At 49.7% G+C, this 11,510-nt stretch overlaps 1 protein-coding gene across 2 annotated transcripts in view; it reads right to left on the bottom strand.

Moving 5' to 3' along the window:
• Nucleotides 1–8,645, bottom strand: part of KHDRBS3 (KH RNA binding domain containing, signal transduction associated 3) — a 157,449-nt gene extending 148,804 nt beyond the window's left edge. For both annotated transcript variants that reach the window (XM_061123140.1, XM_061123139.1), the window contains exon 1: nt 8,527–8,645. In XM_061123140.1, coding sequence (XP_060979123.1) covers nt 8,527–8,614 — 88 coding nt within the window. In that variant the 5' untranslated portion in view covers nt 8,615–8,645. The remainder of the gene's footprint in view (nt 1–8,526) is intronic.
• Nucleotides 8,646–11,510: the final 2,865 nt, after the last annotated feature.

Here is an 11,510-nt window from a genome sequence, read left to right on the forward strand (position 1 = left end):
TCCCCAACAAAATCAACAGAGCACAATGTCCAACAGCCGTAAGTCAGATTACCCCAAAACTTTCCTCCAAAAAATGTTTTAATTCAATGTTTTTGAAATATTTTTTCCTTAGGGCATAATAAACTCTATAATGTAAGTTAGGTGCATGACCCTGAACAAGTTATATAGCTCCCTAGCCTCCATTTCTTTACCTGTAGAATGACAACAACAAAACAACTTCCCAAGGCGGCCACCAGGACTAAAGGAGGTAATGTATGAAAAAGAACCTTGCAGGAATGCCAGGCACACCTTAGGCACAAAACGAAAACTGATCTTGGTTTTCTGAAAATGCTGGCTAGAGAGGATGCCTCTTCAAACATCAGCGATGTGGAAGATTAATATCAGCACAGGAATATCAAAGCAACGCAAGCTCGATGATGGATCAAGACTAACACTGGCTCAGATGAAGCCCCCTGTGCCGATGCAGAGGGTCAGTGGGCTATACGGAGCGCCATCTAGTGGAAGAAGAGCAGGGCACGGGGTGCCAAGTAACGGACGGAGCCGGAGAACAAGGGAAAATGACAGGATGGAAACCGTCCCCTCTCCCCTCCATTACAATTTCTCCATGGGCACGTGAACCAACAGTGACCCCAAGTGTAAGATTCACATCAAAAAGAGAGATCAAAAAGGGTGCTCTCACACACTCACAACTCTTTATCACACCAAGGAAGAACATCAATAATATGCCAAGAACACCTTTTAAAGTTCTTAAAATAGCAGCAGGGGCTGATTGGTGAAAAATTATGGAAATGCAAAAAATTATGGAAATTTCCAGCTTACCAATTCAGAGCAAGATACCCTGTGCCTGTGGAGAGTGGCTGCTGAGTGTCCAGACATGTCTTAAGATGTGCAGTCATAAATCTGTTTATGGAAGCCTCATTTGTTAATGGAAGCCTCAGGTGCTGCATCTTGACTAGCATAATAAAAACCAGTCAGAGCTGCTGCTAATTTTGTACATGATATTAATGAAAGAGGCTTCCTAAAGAATGAGTTTCCCCTTCAGTATCTCCAGGATTGGAAAACGAAAATCATTTTAATAACATAAAATTACCCTGAGGAAGGAGACTGGATGATTTATGCATTGAGTTATTATTATATACTTTACGTCTGGAAAGTGATGCCTGTATGCACACATCTGTCTCGGGCAATTCTGTGGAACGAGCAGGTCATGTTTGTTCACGACACGGTACTTACACCCCGTCTAAAATGGCCACCCCACAGAGGAGGTATAGGCTCTCCAATGTTACAGACGAGAAACTGCAGCTCTGGGAAGCTAAGGAACTGGTACAGGGTTACAGAATCACGCGACTCCTGCGGCGGCTCTTCCCTGTGAAGCAGCGCCGTTTCCCACGTCAAGGCATCCACCAGACCTTCCAGGCCGCCTGTGGCCACGCAGCTCCTGCCCCGCACGGTCGCAGCGCTACCTGCCGGCTGGACGGTCAGCGCTGCTCACAGCGCCAGGCCAGTGCCAGGCAGCCCACTTGAGGAGCTGCGTGGCCGAGGTTCTCCCAGGAAAGGCAGCATGAAAGCCCAGCCCCCAGGAAGGCTCCCGCCTCTGCTGGCGCGCACAGGTAAGCTGTGGAGCACCGCACTCTGGAGGGGCAGGTGAAGGTCTGAATCCTGGCTTACCACTTACTAGCTGTCTGACATTACGCAAATGATTTAACCTCCCTGCCCTCAGCTTCCTCATCTACAATATAAGGTAAAAGGATTTACTCTTTCAAGACTGTTAAGAAAATTAAATGAAATCATGTACATAAAGCATCTAACCCAAAAAGGTTCTTGATAAACAGTATCTAGTATTATTAACGATTGCAATCAAGTATGTTCAAACATACCCCACTTCCTTCACAGAGCCAAAACCATTATCTGTGGGACTATGTTCATGTATGTTCTTGGTATTTTTTTTCTTTTATGAGCCTATTTTTAAAAGATGGGGAATTTTTAAAACATACCATAAACTGCCTCTAAATCCCTGATATCACACCAACTGTTTCTGCGATAGAGTATTTAAACATACTCTATCTGAGCTCTGTCTCTAAGAGACAGAGAGAGCTTCATCAAGAATTGCCTTATTTCAATACAGAAAGGTTTCCTACTTTATCTGTGATTACTGGAATATAACATAAGTAAAACTCCTTACCTTGAATGCTTACTAAAGATTGAAAAGTACTGCTGGAGAACATAGGGAAAAAAGGAACTTGTCTTTTTGGTAAAGCACATTTGGGGAAACCTTAAAAATTCATCATCACAAAGGGAACTTCCTAACTGGCTTCCACTGTAATGAAACCCTTATTTAAAAACAAACAACAATGTTGGGTTCTGTCTTTGAGTCTCTTTTCCTAAAGTATCCTATCAAAACACAGGATGGCTTGATTTAGAAGCTCAGCCTGAGGACTGTGCACCCTTTAGAGCCTCAGATGCCTCATCTGAAAAGACAAAGGACACAGGCAGGGGATGAAATCAGCTACCTTGCGAGATCTTGTGGGGACTGGGGACAATGCGCAGGAAGCACCGGGCGCCTGGCACTCCATTCGGCAGCTTTTATTATGATCATATCCCAGCGCCACGGAACACTCGACTTCTGTTTTTCGGTAAAACACATAAGCCATTCTATGTCCATTCAAGGGGAATGAATGACGACAAGCAAAGGGTCCCGTGACATCCACACTGCTGCTGGCGTTCCATCCGCAACCACCACTGCTCCTGGGCTTTGGGGGTCTCTGTGGCGTCTGAGAGTGAAGATTAACCCCTTCAGGTGAGGCTTATTCAGCAAGTGATGAGGGTCACCCACCTTCTGGTTTAAATCTGTCATGAGAAATCTCATTAGTTTGGGCAAGGAGAGCTAACAATGTTAGAGTGCACTGCCTAGTAAGTTTCTCAAGAAAGAATAAAAGTAAATAACCATCAGATTCCAAGCAGATCTGATAGCATCTCCTCACCTTCTGAGAAGGACCCCTACAGCCCACCCCATGGAGTGAGCCCTGGGATGCTCTCCTGCTCATTCAACACAGCGACTCCCTTAGAACCCCCTTCCGTGTCTGCCCGCACACCTGGTGGGGACTTCCTCCTACCCCTACTCAAGGTCTCTGAAGTGGGAAAAAGCAAAGCCCTTAAGGACAGCCAAACTCCAAATACTTTCTCATTCTTCTACCTTTCTGAGAATTAAAACAACACTGAAACGAAGACTGGAGTTTACAAGGGCTATGGACCAAGAGCTATATGAGATTCTGAAGACACAAAGATAGGTAAGACCAAGCCTTACCTCCCGAACAGCTCACACTCTCCAGGGAAGACAGAGATCCAAATACCACATTGTGATGACTATCACCCCATCAGAGAGTTAGGCACCACCTGCTTCAGGACCAGAAAACAGGCACTGTAGCCCATGGAGGGAAGGAGGTGGTCAGACAAGATATCTCCAGCAGAAACTTGGAGGATAAAGTATCAACATAACAATGGATGCTATGTAACCCGTCTTTCAATTCCAGCACAAGCTAGAGAGAAAAGAACAAACTGCACATAAAAGGCCTGAGTTTTAATCCCCCTCTGTCATTAACTACCTGTATCATCGAGGTTTGACCCTTCACACGTCCAAAGGTCTGCATGATGTGGAAAACAACAAAGCTCACGCATCCCCTCGGGCATTCCGTCAGTGCGTCACTCTGGGGAAGTCACTGTTGGGATCTCCGTTTCTACAAGTGATGCATTGGGTTAAAGTCTCTACATTTCGGGCTGTTCCCAGTATTGAGATTACAGACATGGCTGGGTGTGGAGAAGTACCTCATAAACGTTTCTAGAATGAGAGCTAAATCTAAACCACCTTGTCACAAAATAGTTCAAAAGGATAGTTGAAGGCTAATAAGACATTCCTCTGGAAAGGAGAGAGCATCTAAACACTTAAAGCCCACTCTCAATCTGATGCAGAAGAGAGCAGATATTCCTCAGGAGTAAAGGCTGAAATTGTTCCCTCTCTCAGTCCAGGATCAGCAAAAACGCCCTGCGAGGTAGGTTCTCAATAAACCTGCTACTGGTGTCTGGATACCAAAACACCATAACTGACAATCACTGTAACCTTCTGAGTCATAACACTATAGAAAATGATCTATCTAAAAAATGTGAGTCAAAGAATAAATATGTGAGTCATTACATCCACTTTCTTACAAAAAACAAAACCTGATAAGCCTAAGAAAACCTATTAAAAACTAAATAACCACACTCGTCCCTGGATGAAGTGGGGAAGTGCACGCTATGGCGTGAAGGCACCACAGCTAAATGGAATTCTACAACCTTCACTCTCGTTCTTCTACTTTACACGCTTGACAACACATAGGCAATCAAAACATTTTCCAGAAAGGGTCCCCCAAAGTGAAACTCTTAAGCCATCGAGCTTTGTTGTACAAAAAGAAGCACATAAGGCAAAATAATGATCCTTCCTTCATATATGTTTACCCCACATATATATCCTAAGTAATGCTAAGAATCTCATTATTAAGAGAAACTGATATAATATGAAAAACACTTATTTTGAAACACCAACAAAGAAATTTATCTGACACTAATGCATGCATGCATGCTAAGTCGCTTTAGTTGTGTCCGACTCTGTGCAACCCTATGGATGGTAGCCCACCAGGCTTCTCTGCCCATGGGATTCTCTAGGCAAGAATACTGGAGTGGGTTGCCATTTCCTTCTCCACTGGACACTAACAGACCATCATAACCTGGAATCCTCTGCTCCACTTCCTCTTGTAATCAACCACTAAATATAACTTGGCACTAAATATAACCAGCCACCAATCCATATATTATATCAGATAATTAAAAATACAGGGTTATGTAATCTTATTTAATGGTTACTTGGCTTGGACTGAAAACCATCCAACGCAAGACCAGAGAACTGGATTAAATTATAATGCGTAAGACATTTCTGAAGATGTTTTTAGTAAGAGTCAGCACATCCCCTAGTAGCAAATAGAATATAAAACATGGAATGCTACTTTCATCTCCAATTAACCTCCTTGGCAAGAAACTGCAATGTCAACTCACTCTACAGGCAATGGAGGTGGGGATTTTAAAAAGTTTATTTTATTTGATTCAGTTTTAACATCAAGTAAAAATCACACGTTATTTTTGGCAGAGAAACAAGAACATTCAATATTTGAGGGGGTGGGGGGAAGGAAAATCTATCCTGAGAAAATTGCAATAAAAGCCAAGAACTAATGCCCACTAGGAAGAATAAGCCTGGAAAAAATGTAAAAGCCGACCTACGTTAGCACAGAAGCATATATCTTGTGATTCCAGCTCAAGTTCTTACTTGAATATAATTAGGGAAAAAAGGTCATTCAGCTATCAGTGTTTACAATGCTGAATTTTTAAAAAATGACCACACCTCATTTATCAACTGTTTCACTATCACAGTGTGTTGATTACTAAAATCATATATTGATCCCCAAAGGGCTTTAATTCAAAAATGCCTCTTGACCTGAGCACTAGAATCCTGTAGGATAAATCTACCATGAAAGCTTGTTTCTTCAAAGAAGACTAGTAGACAAGCACAGAAACAAGCGTTTTTAGAAAATCAACAGGAAGTCACCAGGAAACAAGCGTATTAGTTCTACTGACTTCGGCAGGGTTTAAATTCCCATCTGTGAAGTGTTTCAGTGCCATCTTTTGGAGGAAGTCTGAGTGTGGAGAACAATGGCCTTACGAGACCAAAGATCTGAGTTCAGATTCACCTATCTCAGTCACCTACCAGCTGCCTCCCCTGAAAAATAGAGACATCAACATCTGCCTCACTAGGACTTGAGTGTGAAAACACAAGAAGACAGCTGTGCCTCAAAGAGCCTGGGAAACTTTAGAATACTATGCAGACAAAGGTACTGACAGCATTTGGTGATGTTAACAATCAAGTCTACTTATCACAGGTCACTCCATAATAAAATAAAGGTGTGACCCATTACAAGTTAGTGCCTGAATACCCAGCCTAGTATCAAGATTCATCTGAAAAACAGATGCCTCCCTTTAGAGGGAAATAGTCAAAAATACAGATTAAAAAAAGAAAATAAAAATGCTCTTGGTAGCCAATCACAAGGTGATTATCAGATTTAAAATCAAAGCTTCATAATAATCAATTCAGATTTAAGACACCGTGTTTCAGAAACACGACTTGTAATTCTGGAGTTACGTAACAGAGCATAATTAATATTTTAAATGATAGAGCTTTGCATTCCAGATACCAGCCTGTGATTTAAGGGGGAAACATTTCAGTCTGAAGAAATCTAAATAAACAGTAATAAGAACATCTGAATAAGTTCCTTCCCTAACTGTTCAATGTGAGAAATGTACCTCTTGCAAGAATTACATTTTTGATAAAAAAGTAATCAGGTTTAACACTGTTAAAAAAAAAAAAAAAAAACAAAACACTAAATGGCAACATTGCCCAAGACCTGTTTCAAATAATTAGAAGCAATTATCACAGGTAAAAACACAGAAACCAAAAGAATTCCAAATGTATTAGCAGAGTGAATGCCACAGCAACCTGGCACAGAAAATTAATTCTGATTTTCAAAATAAGATAACTTACTACACTTTTGTTAAACTGCTTCTTTAATTGAGTACAACCTAACTTTGACTCAGCTTCTTTATTCAGAAAAATACACTTCATTTCACAATCCAGAGTATTTCCAATGCCAGTGATCTCACACAACGTACAAAGAAATTTCTTTCATAGAGATGACAGCCCAGCAGGCAACAAAAGATATATGTAAATCACAAAAGAGCGAGGAGTACAAATCCAACTGTAAAACTGGTCACAAGAGCATGGCAATAAAAGTTAAAATTCGCTTTCTGTAACGCATAGCCATTACTTTTTCACAAGCCAGTTTTATTAAAGAAATAAAAATAAGCCTACAATTAAAATAAAATGGGAAAGCTCAGTGAACCCATCTCTGTCCAACAAACCAAATATCAAGCTTAAATTCTTGCAATCAGTCCCTCCACCAAGACCCTCACTCGACCACACACACACCCTACTAGGAATAACGGGTTGCAATAGGCAAATACCGGAGGTCGCTGTTGTAAAATATAGACACCTATATACAAATAGAATATGTCTGCCTCATCTTTCACTTTCAACAGTAAAAAAGCCAGGGCCAGCATGAAGATCAGCAGACCCGGCTGAGTCGGGAACCACAGACCTTCAAGCACAGTGATTCGTGCAAAAGGTAACAGATCTGACCGGATAACGTCTGTGCCATCACCCAGAGAAAAAGCATACCAGCGGACTCCCAAACCCATCTTTATCTGAAACACGCATTCCAGATCCGGGGGAGGCGGGGGTGGGAGATGAAGGACACCGCTCTGGGGAAGGCGGGCTTCATTTACCGTCCATCCCGGCAGATTACTCGGGAAGCTGGAGAAGGAACAAGCCAGGGAACGGAGTCCTGGGCGGGCACGCCTCCGTATGCCCCTGCACCCCGCGTCTGGTACTTCCCGGGGCTGCTCACGCCCAGAGCTGGCCAGAGGCGTGCTAAAATGGCACAAGCAGCGAAGACTCCTTGGCCAGTATTCTCAACCCCGAGCCGGCCCCCAGTGAGGGTGACCCACCTAGAGCCTCCCAGAGAGAGGACAGGCAAGTCAGGAAGGGGACTTTCCTGCGTGGGTCTCTTCCCGCCCCCCGATGACTCTCCAAGGGCCGGCCTGCAAGGCTAGGTGTGAGCTGCCCACCCCCGGGGAGGGCGGCGAGAGCCCGGACCCGCGAGAGAGAGAAAAAGAGAGAGAGAGAGAGAGAGAGAGAGAGAGAGATGAGAGAGGGAACCGGGACAGCGGGCCCTGCTCCTCCAAAGTGCCGGGGGTTCTGACCCCAAACCGCCTCCGAGGTCCTCAAACTTCACCAACAATCCAAGCACCTGTTCCCTTCACCTCTTCTGCTTCCGATCCCCTCGAATCCTTCCATTTTCCTCCAGTTCTTTCTCCAGCTCCCTAGACTAACCAAACGCAACTAGTTCCCTAATGCCCCCCATCGCCCCATTCTCCCCTCCAATGAGCTCATTTAACCCCCGCCCCAACGAAGCCCCCAGATGTTCGCGGTCGCCCACCCGCAAGTTTCCCTGGGGTACCCTCGGGTCCCCAACAGATTCCCTTCAAGTCTCATCCAAACGCCCAGCCTGCCTTCCTTCCCGCGTCTCCCCACAAGGCGCACACAACACCCCGGCTTCCCCCAGGTGTCCCACATCCCCACCCGAATCAGCGCCCCCAGATTGCGACCTGGGTCCCCTCCGGTCGCCCCGAGGTCGTCGGCCAGCCCGCCCCCACGGCTCCGCACCCCCCAACACCGGCGCCTCGCCCCTGGGCCCGTTTCCCCCCAGTCTCCAGCCCCCCACCCCTCCCCCCAGCCCGCCACTCCCGGATCCCCAACGGCAGTGGGCGACCGTTAAGGGTCGGTCGGTCGGCCGGTCGGCCGGCCGGCCAGCCGGCGCGCGCCCTCACCTTGGTTCACCAGCCGCAGGGCGTGCGTGAAGGAGGGGTCCAGGGAGTCCTTCTCCGCCATCAGCTCCGGCAGGTACTTCTCCTCCATGCTCGCCGGCCGCCCGGGCCCGGGACGCGGACTCCAGGCGGGCGGGCGGCGGCGGCGGCCCCGCAACCCCCGACCCCGCCCGCGCCCCAGCGGCGCGGAACCCGGGCCGGACGCCGCGGCGGGGCGGCGCGGGGAGCGGCGGAGCCAAGCCGGGCGGTCGGCCCGGGGGCGGCGGCGGCGGCGGAGGCGGTGGCGGCGGCGGCGCGGGGCGGGAACCGGCCGCGCAGCCCCAGTCCCCGGGGGTTGGCCGCCGACGGCCCCGCGCTGGCGGCCGCCGCCTCCCAGACGCGGGCCCCGCGCTCCCGCCACGGGCCGGAGCGATCAGGCGGCCCTCCGGCCGAGCCGGCGGCGCGCTCCGCGAGCTGGACACAGTCCCCGGCGAGCCCCGCCAGCCGGCGCCGGCGCGGAGCTCAGCAGCCACCCGCACGCCGCGCGCCGCCCCGCGCTCTCTGAGCCGCCGAGCCGAGCGCCCGGCCCCGCCCCGCCCGCTGCGCCTGCGCGGTGCGCCCCGCGCCCAGCCGCCAGCCGCCCGCTGCGGCGCGCCGCCTGGTGGGGCCGCTCCCGGCTGCGCGCCCGGGCCCGAGAAGGGCGTCCCGGGGGCCTCCCTCCGGCGCCGCGCCGGCCCGCAGCTCCCCGGGAGGCGTGCGCGGAGCTCCGCGCGGCTCGGCCACGGCGGGCGGAGACGCAGACCCAGGGAAACTGGGTCCAGAGAGGTCAAGCGGCTCGCCCAAGGTCACCCAGCGAGCGATCCCGGGAGGAGGGCTGCGCGCTCGGCTCAGGGGCCGGGCGGAGAGGGACGCGGAGGAGCGCCCGGGCTCGCCGCCGCGGGCTCTGGGGAAGGGCGGTGGGGCGAGCTGCCCTGCTCTCAAGCTCCCTGGACTTCCATAACTTAGCTCGCTTTGCCTCCCCCGCTCCTGTTTGCTAGGAAATAACGCGGGCGCCCAGCTGTCCTGCCTCGGTGGGTGCCTCCTGCGCTCAGCGCCAACCCGCGAGACCCTTGGAACCGAGGTCGATTACATAAAAGCGCGTGCCCTCCAGGTCGGCTTTGTCATCCCGGCTTGCCGCCGGGTTGTCATTCTCTTCGCGCAGAAATCTGCGGTGCCCGGAGGCGGGGCAGGGAGCTGCGCCCCAGCCCGTCCCCTCTGGGGCACAGTCCCCTGGACGCACGTGGGTGCTGCCGTCCTCCGTTCGTTTGCGCCCCGCCACCCCCCTCGACAAATCAAATCGTCCGTCGGACCGTTTTCAGATTTCCCAGGTAGAGTCAGTGGCGGGGCCCAAAGACTCCGAGTCTGTCCTGCCTTTGCCCCACCACATCCCACCTCAAGTCCGGACCTCTGTGTCCCTGTTTTTGGACAACCTTCCAGGACTTCCCCAGCAAAGCTGGTACCTGTTCTGTTTCCCACCAGCGCTGGTCTGGCCTCGCTCACAGAGAACCCTCTTTTCCCCAGACCATGAGCACCTCACAGACAGGGCTAGAGTTTTCTTTTATGGGGAAGGGTCCCCAGCACCTAGTGCCCTAGGACGGGTGTAGGGGCACCAGAAATGTGTGATAAGGAATAAGCCATAGACATGCCACTCCTCTGGGAGCGGATCTTCCTCCCAGGCCCCCAGGCAATTGCCTGTACTCTTGATGCAAATAGTGGTGACTCAACACCCAAGGGGGGCCTCCCTGATGGCATGGGAGGAAGAATCCACCTGCCAAGGCAGGAGATTCAGGGTTCAAATCCTGGGTTGGGAAGATCCCTTGGAGAAGGAAATGACAACCCACTCCAGTATTCTTGCCTGGGAAATCCCTTGGACAGAGGAGTCTGGAGGGCTACAGTCCGTGGGATCGCAAAGCATCAGGTGGCACACGACTTAGTGACTGAGCACTCACTATACCCAGAGATGCTTGGGGCAGGAATCAAGGAGCTCCAAGCTGCCCTAAGTCCCAGTCCACAGTTTGAACTTCTTCATTCTCAAGCTTCACCCCTAGATGGAACTGACTCCTGGTGAGATGCTGTTCCAGAGTCCCAATAAGAATCTTCTTCATGTCTCTCTTTGGTCTAAACTTGCCAGAAGCAATCAGATGAGACAGTTCAGTATGTGGCCCCTGGGACCATACAGCCTGCATTTAGAATCATGGTTCAGTTGCTCACTAGCTGTGCTATCTTGGACAAGTTACTTCACCTCTCTGTGCCTCAGCTTCCTCATCTGTAAAGTGGGAATGATAATAGAGCCTATTTCCTCACAGAGTCATGAAGATAAAATGTATCAGCTCTTAAGGAAATCCCCATAAAGTGTCTAGCACGTATAGCCAGTGCTTCACAGTTCTTTGTTGGGTTTTCACCCCTGGATAGCTGTTCCCCGGGTCTTTTGCGCCTCTCCTTCCCTTTAACTGTAGCTCCTGGGGGCACTTGCATCGCCACAGCATACCAAGTGAAAGGCCTGGGACCACACAGCTCTGTTTCTGACCGGGGTTCCAGAGTGTGACCAGGCAGACACTCTGCAGTCCCACCTCCTCTCTGACCCCTGTGCATCCTCAGCTAAATAACCTGTCTAAGCTTCAGAGTTCACCTCTTCAAAACTAGGCTTATGCCAGCAGTCCTAGAGGGCAAGTTGGAAGGATTTAAGGGGAAATGTTTTCTCCTTTAAAATTAGAGTGGAATGCACAGACCTCTGGCTTCCATGCCTATATCACAGACATTGCATTCTAGGGTGTGAGCCCCTGGCAGCCACTTTTCAAGGGAGGAAGGGAGAAGGAGAGAGTCTGGAATTCACCTGCCAATGGAGGAGATGCAGGGTTGATCCCTGGGTCAAGATCCCCAGGGTAGGAAATGGCAACCACTCCAGTACTCTTGCCTGGAGAATCCCATGGACAGAGGAGGCTGACAGGCTGTAGTTCATAGGGTCACAA

The sequence above is a fragment of the Dama dama genome, chromosome 21 (genome assembly GCF_033118175.1).
Source record: "Dama dama isolate Ldn47 chromosome 21, ASM3311817v1, whole genome shotgun sequence".
Classification (NCBI taxonomy): Eukaryota; Metazoa; Chordata; class Mammalia; order Artiodactyla; family Cervidae; genus Dama; species Dama dama.